The sequence below is a fragment of the Canis lupus genome, chromosome X, assembly GCF_048164855.1.
Source record: "Canis lupus baileyi chromosome X, mCanLup2.hap1, whole genome shotgun sequence".
NCBI lineage: Eukaryota > Metazoa > Chordata > Mammalia > Carnivora > Canidae > Canis > Canis lupus.
Genome location: NC_132876.1, coordinates 23,158,427 through 23,176,045, shown reverse-complemented (window position 1 = coordinate 23,176,045; position 17,619 = coordinate 23,158,427). Strand labels below are relative to the sequence as shown.

Genomic DNA, 17,619 nt, shown 5'->3' with positions numbered 1-17,619 from the left:
TTATATTGGGGAGATATCTTTTGTGTGTCCAGTCTCTCTTCCATCACTTGGTGATTTTTAGAGGACACTACTTCTGTTGGTGCTTCTCTCCCTTTTCCTTTTCCACCAGAAGTTTCTGTTACCATGTGTCATTTCTTACATTTCAGATGAGACAGTGGACATTTCCCTTGATGTGTATGTCAGTAAAGACTCTGTGACCATCCTGAATTCAGGGGAAGATAAGATTGAAGATATTCTAGTCCTTCACCTGGACCGAGGCAAAGATTACTTCTTGACCATTAGTGGAAATTACCTCCCAAGTTGTTTTGGTACATCCTTGGAGGCCTTGTGCCGAATGAAAAGACCGATCAGAGAAGTTCCCGTCACCAAACTCATAGACTTGGTAAGAAACATCCTAAGACATGGAACCTCCTCTGGATGTAATTTTCACAATACTTAAGGAATGTCCTCATTGTCTCTGTGCTTTTTTCTCTTTTGTCAGGGTGGGGGGAATTGTCAGGTGAATAATAGCAAGAATGTTGCTTTACTCTAGCATTACTTTCATTAGATTAAGCCTAAAAGGAAAGAGGAGAGTGATCTGTAATTGGCTGTTGTCAGGAATATAATATATAATACTAAGTTCACTGAATTAAAGGCTCCCTTCTCAAAGGTCTAATGCTTATTTGTTATGCTCTTCATACTTTTGTAAAAATTAGCATGTATGCAAGGAACAGTAAGTGGCAGGGGGCAATATTATCCTCATTAAACACATCAGAAAGCTGAGGCATGGAGACGGTAACTTGCCCAAAGTGGAATAAGTTAGTGACAAAACTGTCCCCAGACTTTCTTTTTTTTTCTTTTTTTTAAAGATTTTATTTATTTAATCATGAGAGACACAGAGAGAGAGAGGCACAGGCAGAGGGAGAAGCAGGCTCCATGCAGGGAGCCCGATGTGGGACTCGATCCAGGGTCCCCAGGATCAGGCCCTGGGCTGAGGGCAGCACTAAACCACTGAGCCACCGGGGTTGCCCTGTCCCCAGACTTTCTGATTCTCAGTCAACTCCTCACTGTATCATCATATCTAATCCCAAACTTGGCTGCATGTTGCAGCCCAGACTTGTAAGTGAACCTCAGAGTACTCATCATATCTAATCCCAAACTTGGCTGCATGTTGTAGCCCAGACCTGTAAGTGAACCTCAGAGTACCTGTGTCAGAATCCCCCAGGGGTCTTTGGACAAGTACAGATCCTTCCCCCTCCCCCTGCTCACCTCTGGCAATGGAATCACAGTCTTGGGGTGCAGGGCTTAGGATCCTGCATTTTATCAGCATCCCAGATTATTATAATGTGCACTGAAGTTTGCTGCATGTTTAATGGGACTCACTTAAAAAGGGAAGGAGTAGGATTTCCCCTCCCTGACACCAACCTCTAATATCAGTGTCCTTAGGGAAGAAATGCTTATTATCTTCAGTAACATAAACTGATTGAGTAACAAGTTCATTCTATTAAGAACTTTTCCTCTAAATGAAAACATTGCTGGGTTTGTATGTGGACCTCTTTGAGCTATAAAAGCATACTCTTTGGTCTTTTACCAAAGAAAATGAGGTGATGTGACAGCCATACTTTATCATTAGTATTAGTATTCATGTTGATCCTTTCAGCCTCACCAGAGCAGTGACTTTATCATCTAGCAAGGAGGGCTAGACCAGCGGGTAAGCTGCTGGCTCGTCTGAGAGTGATCTGTTCTGTTGCCATGGAATTGTTTTAGCTATGACTCAAATGGCAGATTAAAACACTTGAGTCCAGTCCCAGCATTCTTTCTTGGAACTATACTTGTTTCCCTAGAGCCCTCATGACTGGGTGTATTACCTCTATTTAAAAGAGAACCATTTTCTTCAGAAATTCACATCCTTACATTCTATTATTTTTATACTTTTTTTTTCTCTTACCACTATATTCTGTCTTTCAAATTTACTATTTCACCATTTAGGATATATTCTAAATGAAGTTTCCTTTTTTTCCCTACCCCCATCCCTCCATCCTAAACACCATTTTCCAGCTTTCTTTTTCCCAAATTTTAATTATGAAAGTGGCAAATATGCAGAAAAGTGGAAAATAACAGTACAATGAACTCCTATATGCCTTACATATATAGACGTGTATTTTTTTTCTTGCTATACTATTTGCAATGAAGTAGTGATAAGTTATTTCACTGGTGAACATGTTAGCCTGCCTCTCAAGAAAAAAGACAATTTCTGTATTATCACAATACCATTATTATGCCTAAGAAAACTAGCCACTCCATATTTCAATTTTTCCAGTTGTCCTAGGAATTTTTTGATAGCTTTTTGAAGCCAAAATCTCATCTGGATTCATGTAATACCTTTGGCGAGGTCTCTGCAGTCTCTTTTATTTATTTATTTATTTTTAAAGATTTTATTTATTTGAGAGAGAGAGAGAGGAGAGCATGAGTGGGGGGAGGGCAGGGAGAGAAGCAGACTCCTCTCTGAGCAAGGAGCCTGACACGGGGCTCCATCCCAAGACCCCTAGATCGACCTGAGCTGAAGGCCGATGCTTCACCGACTGAGTCACCCAGATGCCACTCTGCAGTCTCTTTTAGAGTAAAACAGTTCTCATCTTTTATTTCTTTAATGACATTGACTTTTTAAGAGTCCAGAATAGTTGCCCAGTGAAGGATCCTGTTTCCTAACATTGCCTGTTTCCTCTTGGTAACTGTTTAAATTTAATCCTTTCATACTCCTTCCATCCGCTTTATTTCCTGTAAACTGGAAACTAGTTTTATTTTTGGTCAGAGTTGGCAGAGGCATTATGATACCCTTTATTGTAATTGTTCTGTATTAATTAGAGTGATTGGAAGGAGGCTCAACCAGTGTGAAAACGTTTCATTTCATTTGAAATATTATCAGATAATTCAGTGTTTGACCATGAATAGGAAGTAGCCAAAATCCTTAATGGAGTTAGTAGAATGGATCTGTAGGAAGCACTTTTCTTTCCTTTTTTGTGCACAAATGATTGAAGGTTTAAAAAATAGAACCCTGATAATTTTTCATTATGAAATTGCTGAGTTCTTATTAAATTGTACGTTTGTGGTCATCATTGATTCTTTTAAACTAAGCTATTATCGGTAGGGTATAGGGTTCTGATTTTTTCCAAAGCCTGTCACATTTTAGTATTACTAAATTCTTGTATCTCATTGATGAGGAAGTTATCCATATTAGCATAGGGCAATAAACAAGAAATCAAAGATTATCTGTATGCCATTTATAATATCTCCTCACTCTGTTTTGACTTGATATTGACTTTCTGCAATGCTTTATTACATTTGTTCATATTTGTTCCAAGACCTAAAATGATATTTCAGATACCATGAGATGATGCTATTAATAATGATACCTGTTATCCTTGATTGCATTATTCATTCTAAAATTTTGGTGAAACCAGAAATGAGTTCAGTGCCTATGTTGACTTTCCATGTACTGTTTGAGAAAGATTGTTATGTAACACCATCTTCCCACCAAATGTGGAGTGAAATAATTGGCATATGTCCTTTTCATTCTTCTTGTCCTTCTCAATGACAGTGACTTTGCCATTATTAGAATAGTTGGAATTAGCACAAGTGGTGAGCAGAGGAGAATTTGTTTGCAATTATCTTTATTCTTTTCCAGAATAAAGATTGATTTTTCTGGTTTGTTAACTAGCATATTAACCAGCACATAATCATCAATATTTATTCATTACACATTGAATACAAAGTATTATGGAGTTTATGTGGGTTCCTGGAATTTAGTGGTGATAAAAGTTTACTTATATATACAGTGTGGCTGAATTCTAAATCAAAGTTAATAGGGAATTTGGTTAAAGGTAATCTAAACATATAACTACTTTTACTGGCTAATGTCCAATGTGTTTGGTAAGTCAATATTTTGGAAAGGCATTTAGAATGAGAGTCGTGGAGCTTGTAATTTGTATTAACAATAGATTCCTGTGCTTGTTTACTCAAGCCTTATATGCTATAAAAGCTTATTGACCAGCTAATTTCTGTAACAATCAACCTCAGAACCAGCCTATTTTGGCTTTTTGAATATTTGTTTTATGTAACATTAACAACTAGAAACAAATTCAGCACATAAGAATAAAGTGGACTAGAAAAGTGATTTGGGGTTCATCATAGAAGTGTTTTGAGTCAAGTCCAAGTACTCAAGAAATATGTATTAACATATTGGGTGAGCAGGTTCTTCCAGGTATAAGGGACATAATGAATAAAGGCTAGGTGAAAGTAAAAAAGACCATGTTTGAAAAATTTTAAGATTTCCCTAGGAAGAGTGAAGATTAAGGAAAAAAAGAGTATGTGAGGCTGATTGGGTAGGTTAGGAGCAAGGGATAGAGAGTCTTGAAGTCAACAGATGAGTTTGTGCCAAATCCAGAGGCATCAACAACTATCAGAAGGCTTTTATGAGTAGTATGAGGTTGTAAATTGACATTTGAAGGAATAGTCTAGTGTTGCTTATAGATTGGACCTAATGGAGAGGCCAGGTTTGAATTTACCAGATCTGGTTAAAGGTTTTGCTGGTAGATACAGGAACAAAAAAAGAGGTTGAGGGATGGGTGGACAGACTATATTTGCTTGGAGACCTGTTTATTTCAAGATGATATCAAAGTTTGAAATAACAAAAATAACAGCTTGGTGATTAATTCGTCCCCAGTGATCTTTTCACTAAGTATTTACTTCATCTTACTGATCCAACCACTCATTTCTTATCCTGTTAGGTGTATGGTTTGTGTTTCTTCTCTTTATAGTTCACATGAACTAATCCTTTCTAGAACTTTGATATTCATTCAGTTTTCTGTTTTTTATTTTTAAATTTGAATCTGCCTCTAAATGACTCTTTTACATTATTTTAACTGCACTTACTACTGGCAAAATTTCTTATGGATGAATGTTGGAGTGAATAATGATTTGCAGTGCATTTGTAGCATACCTATGTTGCTCCACCAGGGAATCCTGAATTAGGTTCCCTTTTTGAATGTGATCAACACACAGCCTTTTGCAGAGTAGGCAAGTCAGTTGAGCTAAGTGATTATCAGCAACCTTAGGACTACCTTAGGAGTATGCTGTTTATTAGTGGAAGCTAAGTGGTGTTTTTATTTTCAGAATCCAGCCTACTGTTAAAAATAAATATTTACATCTACTATATGCCTGTAGCCAGAGAAGTAAACTCTCAATGTAAATGTGCTGCTCCTCCATCAGTATCTAATCAAAGTCCTTTTGATTCTTTTTTGTTTTCTTTTATCCATTCATTTAAAAAATATTATTTTCCCATCATTAAAGTGTTCTCCTTTTTGACCTACCTTGATAGCCTTTTAACAATTCCCTTTGACTCTATCACTACCCTTTCATTTTTCCTCTTCAGGGCTGTCAGACTGATCTTTCTGTAATACAGCTTTTGGGCCTATCACTTCCTTAAAGGTAGTGCGTGGCTCCCCCATGCCTACTAAATATAATCTGGATTGCTTTACCTGTCATTCAAGTTCCCCCAAAGTCTGACTTCAACATTCCTTTTCATATTTATTTCCCATTACTTATTTTAAAAGATTTTATTTATTTATTTATTTATTTTTTAATTTGAGAGAGAGAGAGAGGGAGCAGAGGGAAGGGCAGAAACAGAGGGAGAAGCAGATTCCCCACTGAGTAGGGAGCCCAATGTGGGGCTTGACCCCAGGACCCTGAGATCATGACCTGAGCCGAAGACAAACGTTTAACTGACTGAGCCACTCAGGCACCTCTATTTCCCAATAGTTTTCTCAACATCCTCCCATGCTCCCTGCAGAATAGATGACCACTTTTCCCTACTCTCATCTTGGGATTTACCTTCTCTGAACCTTTATTTATTTTGGCCCCTTCCACTTGTAGTGTGCCCATCCCATCTCTACTCCTTTAAAATCCTATGAATCTTTTAAAGGCTAGTTAGGTCCCATCTCTATTGTGAAAAGTCCCCTGATAGCCCCAGCTGAAAGCCATCTTCTTCCTTTGAACCCCAGTTTTGTTTGTTTTCCCTATTAGCCATTTACTGAGAACCCATATGTGTGAATTATAACAATATCAGGCTATAAATTCTGAGACTTCTTACTCCAACTCAATTGCAAACCCGAGTCAGGGACCATATTGTTTCTTCTATATAGCCTCATTTTCATCCTCCACCCCAACACTCCCCAAAGGCATGCTTTGCACTACTAGTAGATGGCCACTGAAGAAAACTTCCTTGAGGGCCTGGTTTGATAGGTTAGTATATGAAAACTCTACCTAGTTTTATTCATCGTGTCATGTGGCATTTATTCATGGAAGGAAAAATAGAGAAGTCTGTTAGGCAAGCAGGTTCTACTATTTCTTTTTTTTAAGATTTTATTTATTCATGAGAGACACAGAGAGAGAGAGGCAGAGACACAGGCAGAGGGAGAAGCAGGCTCCATGCAGGGAGCCTGACATGGGACTCGATTCCAGGTCTCCAGGATCAGGCCCTAGGCTGAAGGTGGCACTAAACTGCTGAGCCACCCAGGCTGCCTTCTACTATTTCTTAATAAGTAGTCCTAAATTTTAAAAAAGGTCATACTCCAAAATTGTGTTAAATTAGATGTTTGGTGCTCAGAATTTAACTTTTAAATTAAAAAATATTGTAATTACAATACTATAAATATTGTATACTTCATAAAGCAATATTACTCTGATTATTTTTATTTCATTTCCTATGTTATATATAAAAGTGTAAATAAACCTACAAGAGCCTATTTAATTCAAAATGTAATAATACTAAAAAATCTATCCACCATATATATAAGAGTCATTTATAGGAAATGCATTTAGCATTGCTATTTGAAACATGAGGGAACACACTCCTCCGCCTCCAGCCTCCTGCACATATTTCATAGTAAGATAGGACTTCCCCTTTTACTATCAGACCTGAGAAGTATGATTTATACTCAGGTTCTTGGTGGCCCATGGCAGAATTGGGAGGATTCCAGTTGGGAGTTGCTGGGGAGGTGCTTGCATGCTATACTACCACTGCCCTACCATGCCTGGATTTTAGGCTGCTTCCTTGACCTTACAAAGTAGATATTATTCTCTCTGTTTTGGAAATGAAGAAGCTGAGACTTTACAAAGTTTAGTAACTTTCCTAATGTCTGTACAGAAGCAGAACAAAGATTTGTACCAGGTCTGTCTACCACCACTGCCTGTGCTCTCTCCTGCTAACCATGGTGCTTTGTTTCTCACTGTCTTTTTCAGTTTTTCCCTGCCTTTGTCCAGGAAACAGCCAGATTGTACTTTTTGAGTTGTCTAGGGGACTATAGTGGTAATTTCTGTAGTCTCAGACCTGAGTTCTGATCCTGATCCTGCCACTTAATGCCTAATAGTGTGACCTAGGGCAAACAGTTTCACCTCTCAGTGCCTCAGCTTCCTCATCTGTAAATGGGAATAATATTTACGTTACACACTTGTGCAGACTGAATAACACTGTATATGAGCACTTTACATGGTTTCCACTACATGGTATATGCTAAGTGATGTCAGTAGTTATTGTTGTGGTGGTTGTTACTGGATTTTAATAAGAGCACAAAAGACAGAGACCATTAAGAAGGTGCCTTCTTCCCTCTCCCTTGCTTCTCCTTTTCCCATTATACCATATATAACACAATAGGTGATAATGATGGGTATTCTGGTCTACAAAGGTCTGGAATGAAATAAATTTACATTTCAGTGGGGACTCCATATTTGGGGACTCTAGGGTCCTTTGAAGAGGTGAGTGGGTATGGGGCAAGGGCAAAGAGTGTGAGATACTGCTTAGGGGGCCAACTAGGGTGAGAGGAATTGCAGTAGAGAGGGGAGAAGCCAGTCGTCTCCTTTTGAATGGCCACTATCAGACTCACATTCGCCCATCAGGTGGCATTAGGATGAGGTAGGAAGCTACAGAGTGTAGCAGCACAGCCTGCCTCCAAGCAACATGGATCCGTCACTGGGCATTTGGCCAGGTCAGCTGGCAGCTGCCAAAGGACACAGAAGTCTAGGACTACACATGTATGTTTCTTGAGTAATAATCTCAATAAATAAACTGCATGAAAATTAATATGTACAATAGAGAACTTTGCAAATGAGAACATGTTGCGTTTTCAACAATAATGATTTACTTGAAAAATATAAAGCTGTTTAAAGTGGATGTATCTAGTAAGCTAGTGAGTTCTATTAATACTGATCTGTTTCTAATTCTGTAAATTCTAATAATTTTCTGTCTGTCAATGACTTTCTTTTCCTGCTCTGCTCTCAGGAAGAAGACAGCTTCCTAGAAAAGGTAATACAATTAATTGGTGGTTATGTGTTTCATGTGCCTGATTAAGACTTAACTGGTCCCTGGAATTTGTCCCTAGTCTTTCCTGTATCAGATACCTCTGACTCCATGAGAATCTACCAATGTCCTGCCAGCTGTTTTTAAGCGTGTCTGAAGTATGGAAAAGTATTTGTTGTACTGGTCATCATTGAGACCTAGTACATAAAAGCAATAGTACTCAAGGTTCCAGATTTGTATTTTTGAAATGAGAAGTAACTAAAGAGCTACTTTGATTTATCTGAAAGCTCATGAGGTGGAGGAGGGTACTGTTCAGCTGTCCTACATTTCCAATGATAGTAAAACCTGAAGTGGATTTCTGTTGCTTTAAGAGTAAGTTGGGGTTAGTGACCATATTGATTACCGAACGAATGCATAGATATATGGTTAAGAAATAGAACATAGAATTATCATGCTGAACGAGATCATAAGTGGTCATCTGTTCTAGCACTCTGCCTTCATACAGGGTAAGGTGTTTTCTCCATTCTAATAGACAAGATAACCAAGGCCCGAGAAGGTTGAAACACTCACTAAAGTCATACTGCTCCTGATATCAGAGGTGTGGGACAGAAGGGACCAGAACCCAGTTCTTCTGAATATCTAGTGAAGGAACCTAGTAAAGCACTCCTGCAGTGCTTGGCCACCTTCCATCTTCAAACTGGAGGGTGTCTGACTCCATACATGGCTCTCAAGTAGAGAAACGTGGGCTTGAGAAACGTTCTTAAAGCACTGTCATACTGTGTAATGTGATCTCCCCATTTTGGTGGAGTTTAATGCATTTTGATGGTGGGAATGATGTACTGTTTTCTGTATTAGTTATCAGCACTAAGGTTGCAAAGTGTGGGCTTATCAGGTACCAGATGTGTCTCATTAAAAGAAAACAAAGTGTGCCTGATTTCCCTTTGATAATTAGAGTTCAGGATAATTTGTGGACTTTTGAGAAAGTATTGTTTCTTGTGCATGATCTTTCTCTAGACTTCAGAGACACAAGTATGACATTTCGTATGATCACACATGAATTTGAAAATGGATAGTGGATGATGTATATAACCTACTGACATTTTATTAACCTTTTTAAACCACTAAGGATTGGGACGGTTCTGCTTCCCAGCCCTTCCTTGTTAATAGCAGGCCATGTTGTCTTTTCATCTCAGACAGTGACTTGTGTTGCTGTAATGCCTTAGTACAGGAAAAGCGCCAGTTGGATGTCAAATTTTTAAAAAAAGTACATGAATCAGTGCTGAATAATTTATATGTGGTAAGTTTGGAGGCATCTGCTAAATCTATACATGTGTTTGGTTCAGAAAGTGAGCAGAGTGCATTATAGACAGTGCTTTGGTTCAGATACCATGTGGATGCCTGGATTTAACACTTGCAACTGGAAAGAAGTTAGTGGATGAGCCACTGATAGAAATTCTGGCAGCTATAGGGAACATGAATATCAAATGATAGAATCCCAGGGAAAGAAAGAGAGAAAGCAAAATGAATGTGAAGAAATGAGATTTGAAATGGTAATCAACTGTCATGCTCTTTTCCTTATTCTCTTAGAAAGGTACAGTGACTTTAAAAGGTCACCAGTGCTTATTGAAGAACATAATGTTAAGCAGAGCCCTCAGCTTGGCTCTAGTGTACAGTCTCTGGAAGTAGTGAAACACTTCTTTTCTTTCCCATGAAGCAACATGGCTGGGGTTTGGGATGGAATCTATAGAACTTCCTAAAGTTGAAAGTACACAATATATATATAACCTTAAGCTGGAAGTGGAGAAGTGAGGAAAATGAAAAACTGGGTCACCGTTTTCGACACTGGGATTTTTCTGTAGGCTGCCTTCATATGACTTTTAATTTGTTTCAGGCACCTTTTTGATATAATTTCTATTTGACTATATAAACATAAGATAATTGAGTTTATTTCCCCAGCTATTTACAAGTTCAGATTTAGTCATTGTCACTTTTGGGTTTTTCCCTGAGATACTTTCAGGAGAATCTAACAGAGTAGAAAGATAATATGAAAGGGGTCACAGCCCTGAGAAATCTCTGCTGGGTTATTAATATAAAGAATAACTTCTGGACTCAGACCCTGAACTTCTCACAGTATTTCTGGCCCTTGGTATGCTGTATCTGGTTTACTAATTTTGAATCTTAATTGTTATGAGTTTTAGAGCCTTAAGATTAGGTCTTCTGTTGAGCCCAAAATATTTGCAAACGTAGGTATAATGTGGAGAATTGCCTTCAGTTTCTGAGGACCAGAGAGCCTTCACTTAAATCAGCAGTGAAAACTGTAATATTTGTGGTAAGACCTGACAGAATAGTAAGTTAAAAGTCAACTGAATCCTAAGTAGACGCTGCCCTCTCAGAGGATCATATAGTCCATTGTACTGGAATAGTCCCCAGATTTCGAGTGGCATGTGACCATGCTACTGCAGCACTGGTTCTCAGTATCACCCCTGAAAGGATTTACAACACACAGTGCATCCATGTGGTAAACAGAATGATCCCAAATGGAGTGCTTAACTATTAAGTGAAGCATTTGGAAGAGGAAGGCGATCTGCCTTAACTGTGACAATCGGTATCAAGTGCCTTCTGACCAGGGGTGTCTCCAGTAAGAAAAAAAGGAAAAAAAATCCTAAAAGATGAAGACCAAATTGTACCTACATAAGCAGAATATGAAGGAGATTAAATTACACACAAGTTTTTATTGAGACCGCTTTGATTCTCCTCCTTTTTTATCTATTAGGAGAAATCCCTTCTGCAGATGGTTCCCTTGGATGAAGGTGCCAGTGAAAGACCCCTTCAGGTCCCCAAGGAGATCTGGCTCCTGGTAGATCACTTATTCAAATATGCCTGTCACCAGGTAAGTAACTGTGGCCTGCCTTGCAACTTGGAAGGTGTGTGAATCCAGTGGGAAATAATAATACTTCATGTCAGTAATAGGGCTTATAACTTTCCCAAGCTACATTCACAGAGCAACACTATCAGGTTATCTGGCAGATGGAAGTATCCCTATTTTACAGATAGGAGAATTGAAGCCTGCAAACTAAGTGATTCAGCTAATACCACAGCCTAAGGTAATGGTGGAGTGAGGCCCAAACTGAGCATGCCTGTTTCCTGGCTACGCACATTTTCCCCTGGACTACTGTGTACCTCAGTCTATAATGCCTGCTTTCAGTCTCACATAGACATTGAAGATTTTAAGTCCAAAGCAAACTTCAAGCCCACTTCTTTAATTTGATTTTCATTTTTTAATCCTATCTAAAATGCTAGCTTCCTCCAACCCAACTCCCCAGATAGAGAAATTCCTGGAACTAAATTGAAGGAAAATGTTTTCTTACCTACTGAAGAGTAATAGAACTTGAAAGCAAGGTTTGGTGTGGGCATGCCATTTATTCCTGCCCTAGCATTCCCTAGTATCAGTATCTGAGCATGATTCAGCTGTTTGGACTCTGCCTTCTACTTGTCAGGAAGCTAGAAGTGGGAACACCTCATCTCCCTAGACAGCTGGTCTTCTGCCATCTAAGGTATAGGGTAAAAGCTTTGAAGATCATTTTCTGGCTTGAAATAAAATTTCACGCGGATTTTACAGATGATAAATGGAAAAGATGCCATTGTCATACCTCCGTTCCTAATCACAAGTATGCATATTACCCTTCCATTTGCATCCTGCTACTCTTTCGATCCCTGGGTGGTCTTCAGAACTGTAGGGCCGATTATCTTGCCTTGTTCCATTCATTGTGACCTCTCTGGTAGGAGGACCTGTTCCAAACCCCTGGAATGCAGGAGGAGTTACAGCAGATCATTGATTGTCTGGATACTAGCATTCCCGAGACAATCCGTATCCTTTTTGACAAAGGCTTATTAGGAAGCCGGATAAATTCTTTACCAAACTTTCCTTTCCACCTGCATTTGAGTTTTGTGTTTCCGTCTTTACTTTCGTTCTGTCTTCTATTATAAGGTAATCATTGACTCTGCAGTTGTTTTTCAATTCCTTTTAGGAACTTTTGACTTCTCTCTGTATCAGACTCATACTGAAAGGAATCAAGGGGTAGGTAACAACGACTTTTAATAAACATGGAACATAGGACCCACAGCACTGGTACTGTTTTGCTTCAGGCCATTGATCACTCCTGCCACCACATGTGTTGTCACTAGGACACAGAAGAGGATGGGAAACATTGGTGACTAGTTTAAAGGACTGATCAAGTGTGAACATCATTCTATATGCCATATTCCCCTGATTCTCACACGTTGAGCCAAACCTCCCAAGAGGTTGATAAATTCTGTAACAGCTCAGCTGCATACCTGGACCACTAAAATATCAAACCCCAATTAGGATTAGTCTGCCCTGAATAATAGGAAGGAAACTGTCCCTGAGGGAGCTGGAGGAAGAAAGCAAATCGGGTCTCTGTGTGGTTTTTTTCCTGGAGCCACATTCCCTTGACTTAAGGTAATCCAGCTGGCAGTAATCACTCTGTGGCTGAAGCACTGCTCATTTTCCTGGAAGCCCTGCCAGAGCCTGTCATATGTTATGAGCTGTATCAGCGATGCCTTGACTCTGCTCAGGATCCCCAGAACTGCCGACAGGTGAGTTTTACTGTCCTGTGTGTCTGAGGCAAGTGCCCCCATAGAGAAATCAATTTAACAAGGCCAGGTGTATATCTAGCTGTGTGGTAGGGTGGATCTGAATCTGTTATTCATGACAGGACACCAGCATTGAGAGTTGGGACTTTTAAATTTTAGGTTGTGTTATTTCCTGTTATATTTGCCACACTTTTCTAGTTGGCCTATTGAATAGGGCAGATACCTCTGCTCTGGCATAGGATTGGTGAAGCTGATCATATATAGAATTCTGGCTGAATTACCAGAAAGGGTCAGTGATGCTTGTGAGCCTTTCTCCTTTTTGTCTTCTTGGTGTTTTTTGGTTTGGTTTGGTTTGGTTTGGTTTGGCGGTTTTTTAGATTTTATTTATTTATTTGAGAGAGAGAGAGAGAGACCATGTGCACATGACTGATGGGGAAGGGCAGAAGGAGAGAGAGAGAGAAGCAGACCACCTGCTGAGTGGGGAGCCTGCCACAGGGCTCTATCCCAGGACCCTGAGATCATGACCTGCGCCAAAGACAGATGCTTGCTTAACTGACTGAGCCACCCAGGCGCCCCCTTGGTGTTTTTTAAAGATTTTATTTCTACATAATCTACACCCAATGTGGGGCTCGAACCCACAACCCGGAGATCAGGAGTTGCACACTCCACTGACTGAGCCAACCAGGTGTCCCTTCTTGGTGTTTTTTTTTTTAAGATTTTAAAAATTTATTTATTCATGAGAGACACAGAGAGAGGCAGAGATATAGGTAGAGACTCGATCCCAGGACTAGACCTAACCCTAACTAGGACTAGATCTCAGGAATAGACCTGAGCCAAAAGCAGATGCTCAACAATTAAGCCACCCAGGCATCCTTGGTGTTTGTTTTTCTTTTATTTTTTTTAATTTTTAAAGATTTTTATTTATTCATGAGAGATACAGAGAAAGAGGGGCAGAGACAGGCTGAGGGAGAAGCAGGCTTCATGCAGGGAGCCCGATGTGGGACTCGATCCTGGGACCCCAGGATCACACCCTGAGCCGAAGGCAGACGCTCAACCGCTGAGCTACCCAGGTGTCCCGGTGTTTGTTTTTAATTCTGAAATAATTTTGATGCACAGTAGCTAAGAATACCTCTCAGTCAGACTAGTGAGTATTGGGAGGAGCTCCCATCTATGTTAAATGACATTGCAGAGAAAACCATTGAGCTTGGCAGATGCCATGGCTACCTGTCTGAGGAGACTGAAAAAGACCAGATTAATAGTAACCTGCTTGTAAGGTGGGATGTGTTTGTGTAAATGTGTGATGACCACATCACACATGTGAATATGGCCTGGTCTTTGAGTGGACAGGGGCCAAACAGTATGACCATTCTGACTTGGAAGTTATCATTTGGCATGTACTCTGTTAATCATGAGGAAATAAAAGAGAGTCGTGTCAGATAAATGGGGTCCTGTATGGGTTGAATTATAAAGTACTGTGGCAGCTATGAGCTCTTCTTACTCCCTTCTTTCACTTGTTCTCCTTACTGCCCACCCCCCTTTTCTTAAAAACAGGTGATTTCCCAGCTTCCAAGATGCCATAAAAATGTTTTCCATTACTTGATGGCATTCCTTCGAGAACTCTTAAAATTCTCTAAGTACAACAATGTCAGCGAAAACATGATCGGTAAGAGTACTTCATTAAAACGACAGCATGAGCAGGAGGGTGGGCTGGTTGGGACAGCCTTCCTGTCCAGGTGCATGGCCTACTGCCCTCATCCAGTGGTCCCCCAGTTCCCATTCCTGAAGTTTTGCATAGATTGTATCTGACAAAGGGTTTTCCCCTTTCCTTTTTCTCACCCTCTAGCTACTCTCTTCACTAGTCTTCTCCTAAGGCCTCCACCCAACCTTATGGCAAGACAGACTCCAAGTGACCGTCAGCGTGCTATCCAGTTTCTTCTGGGGTTTCTTGAGAGTGATGAAGACTAATAAGCCTTTTCCTCTTACTACTCTCCGAGATTCTAGAGGTGGAAAATCTTGGGCACTAAGTATTTCAGAATGAAATGAAAAGTCATGCCACGAGAAGGGTCAGTTGCAGAATTTTGAGGCTTTTGGCATGAAAAGGTTATTTCTAGTACAAGAGGAAGAGAGTTTCCTAATCCCTCCCTTACCATATCCTACACAGCAAAATACTTTTAGACTTATATTGCCAAGCCAAAGGTACCATATTTTGGTGGTTTTGTGTTCTCTCTTTATAAGGCAAAGAGATCTGTATTTACACTCCTTTATCTGGGGATGTGTTTGTTGCCCTCCTCCCCAGCTGTCATGATTGTCCTTAGCACCTAGGCCTAGATTCTGAGATGTTCCTATTCTAGGCCTACATGCACTACGTGCTGTAGCTCAGACTTGTCTGTAGTCCTTCGTCTAAAGCACTTTTGCCCGACCCCCTCCCATATCACCCCTTTGCACTCTACTCGACTAACTCTATTACATCGAAGGAAGTCTGAGTGAAGCTAGTAACTATTCAGATGTCCCCAACAGTGAGTTTACCATCTTCATGTGGTTGTGACATGGCATTTGTGCATTTCTACTACAGTGGCATTTGTATGTCTCTGTAACATTGGCCTTTTCATGGATCTGCACTGGGTGGAACCGTATTCTTTTGTCTCAGACCATGTTTACTAGCAGAACTTTAGAGATTACTAGAGATGACATCCCATTGATGTGAGAGAATCATGATCAGAGTGGAAGCACTTTGAGCATTTTAAAAGTGAGAATATTTATGTTTGACAGGTCTTGCTTTCTACCATCCCTTTCTGTTCTTATTCAAATTTCACGTGAGAACTAATACTAGTTGTCTGGAGGATCCATTCCCCACTTAGAAATCCACCTCCAGAGCAAAATCCACCTCCATCACAGTCAGAAAGGCAGTCTGGACCTCAGTTGGGCCTTTCTGGTGATTCTGCTTCTTCCCCCAGCAGGGTATTGTGGATAATCCTTAGAACACCCTCTCTGGTCTCCTGAAATACCAGGGGGTAGATGATGCCCCCTCCCTCATCAGGGCTGGCTCTGGGTTCTATGACCAGCTCCCCTTGGCTCCTAGTCACCTTACCCAGTGTTATATAAAAGAGACTGTGCAGTGGGACCAACGAAGCTCCTTTCTCTCCCACCCAAGACAACCCTCTGAGCTTTTCATTTACTCAAGTTCTGTGGGGCAGCATTCTTTTTTTAAATCATTCTGTGTGTTGGTCGGCAAACCAGCCACCAGCCATTGACTGCAAAACTGCCTGCTGCAGTTGGCTTCTTCCTGGGTTTCTTTCATTAAAACCACACTAAGTCAACTCGTTCTTGACTGTTAACATTAAATCCAAGGAGCCTAACATATGGACTCTGTGTCTGGTCTTGGGTATTGACTCCTGACTCCTCTAACATATTGAAGGAGAGGGCCAGGGGAAACACAACTGCTGAATGGTTCTTCGGTTCCCCCCATCTCTCGTAAGTTGAGTTCTGTGGGGGAAGAAAAGGTATGTATCCTGTGATATACTGGTTAAATCCTTTCCTGATTGGGAGTTCTAGAACGAAGAGTCTAGGTCTTAGTGCCAAATAGTTGCAGATCTGCTAGATCAGAACTTCGTTAATGGAAGATTATGAGAAGACTGCTTTTGCCATCTCCACTAGGCCAGAAATTGATCATAGAAGAGGCAGATTATAGAAGCAGGGGCAAGGTCATGACACAGAGACAGGGAGATGCCTGTCCCGGGCACATTGTCTAGTATGTTGCAACCTGGGACCTTTGGGTTGTCAAGGATAGGGTTGGTAGGGAATGTATGCAGCATCCTAGCTCTTTGTTCATAAAGCAAATGCATTAAATTTGTTTACTGCCTCTACATTTTTCCAGCTCTGGTCCTGGGATGTACACAGCATTAAGGGTTTGAGACAATCTCTAGGTAGGGGAGATAGAAATAGAGTAGATGTAAGAAGTCTGCTCCCCCACTGTGCCTACTCCATCACGCCAACCTCCAATTCCTGAGTAACTCTAATGTGCTATTTATTTCATAGCTCCTCTGAAGTAAGGAGTTCAGATCCATCTGATAGAGAAGAACTCTGCATCTATATTGTTTTAGGGAAGAAATGGTTTGAACCCATGTGGTGATATTGCATTAGTTTCCCTTTCACTGTTTTCTGATTCTTATTCTGTAATTGTTATATTTCCCAGAAATGTCTTGGTCACTAAGCAAAGCTGCTAGTGGGATTCTGTATTTTGTGTCATCTTTTTTATTATAATTTATTGCAATTTTTCTGAATAAATATATGTTGTGTGAAAAATAAGTGTGATCTTGGTAAGGAGGAACTGAGGGGGGAGGCTTATGTCACTGAGTCCCCCTTGACTGTAGTCCTCACAGATGCAACTATACTGTCATTTCCTGTCTTAACAATAAAATATAAGAATTCTCACTATATTTGCCCTTGGAGGGGAGAAGAAGCCACATATTTTCAGAGGCTCAGAAAGAAGTCACATGTTTCCAGAGGCCAGCCCAGGATTCTTACTGTAACCCTGGGGATCCAGGCAACAAAATAACACTGTTAGGAAAAGAGATGTTGATTCTTTATGCATGCAAATGTCACACTGTGTCAGATCCATGATCATCCCACCCCCAGAAATCCGACAAACCCCAACATACACATCTTGAGAGGAC

The 17,619-nt window shown here is 40.3% G+C and overlaps 1 protein-coding gene across 7 annotated transcripts in view; it reads left to right on the top strand.

Annotated features, from left to right (window-relative positions):
• The window catches only part of OCRL (OCRL inositol polyphosphate-5-phosphatase), a 62,482-nt gene extending 45,231 nt beyond the window's left edge, over positions 1-17,251 (top strand). For 5 of the 7 annotated variants that reach the window (XM_072817397.1, XM_072817395.1, XM_072817393.1 and 2 more), the window contains 7 exons: positions 147-382; positions 8,315-8,338; positions 11,106-11,222; positions 12,116-12,200; positions 12,822-12,949; positions 14,498-14,609; positions 14,790-17,251. In XM_072817397.1, coding sequence (XP_072673498.1) covers positions 147-382; positions 8,315-8,338; positions 11,106-11,222; positions 12,116-12,200; positions 12,822-12,949; positions 14,498-14,609; positions 14,790-14,911 — 824 coding nt within the window. In that variant the 3' untranslated portion in view covers positions 14,912-17,251. The remainder of the gene's footprint in view (positions 1-146; positions 383-8,314; positions 8,339-11,105; positions 11,223-12,115; positions 12,201-12,821; positions 12,950-14,497; positions 14,610-14,789) is intronic. The other 2 variants (XM_072817396.1, XM_072817394.1) reach the window with 1 other exon arrangement.
• Positions 17,252-17,619: the final 368 nt, after the last annotated feature.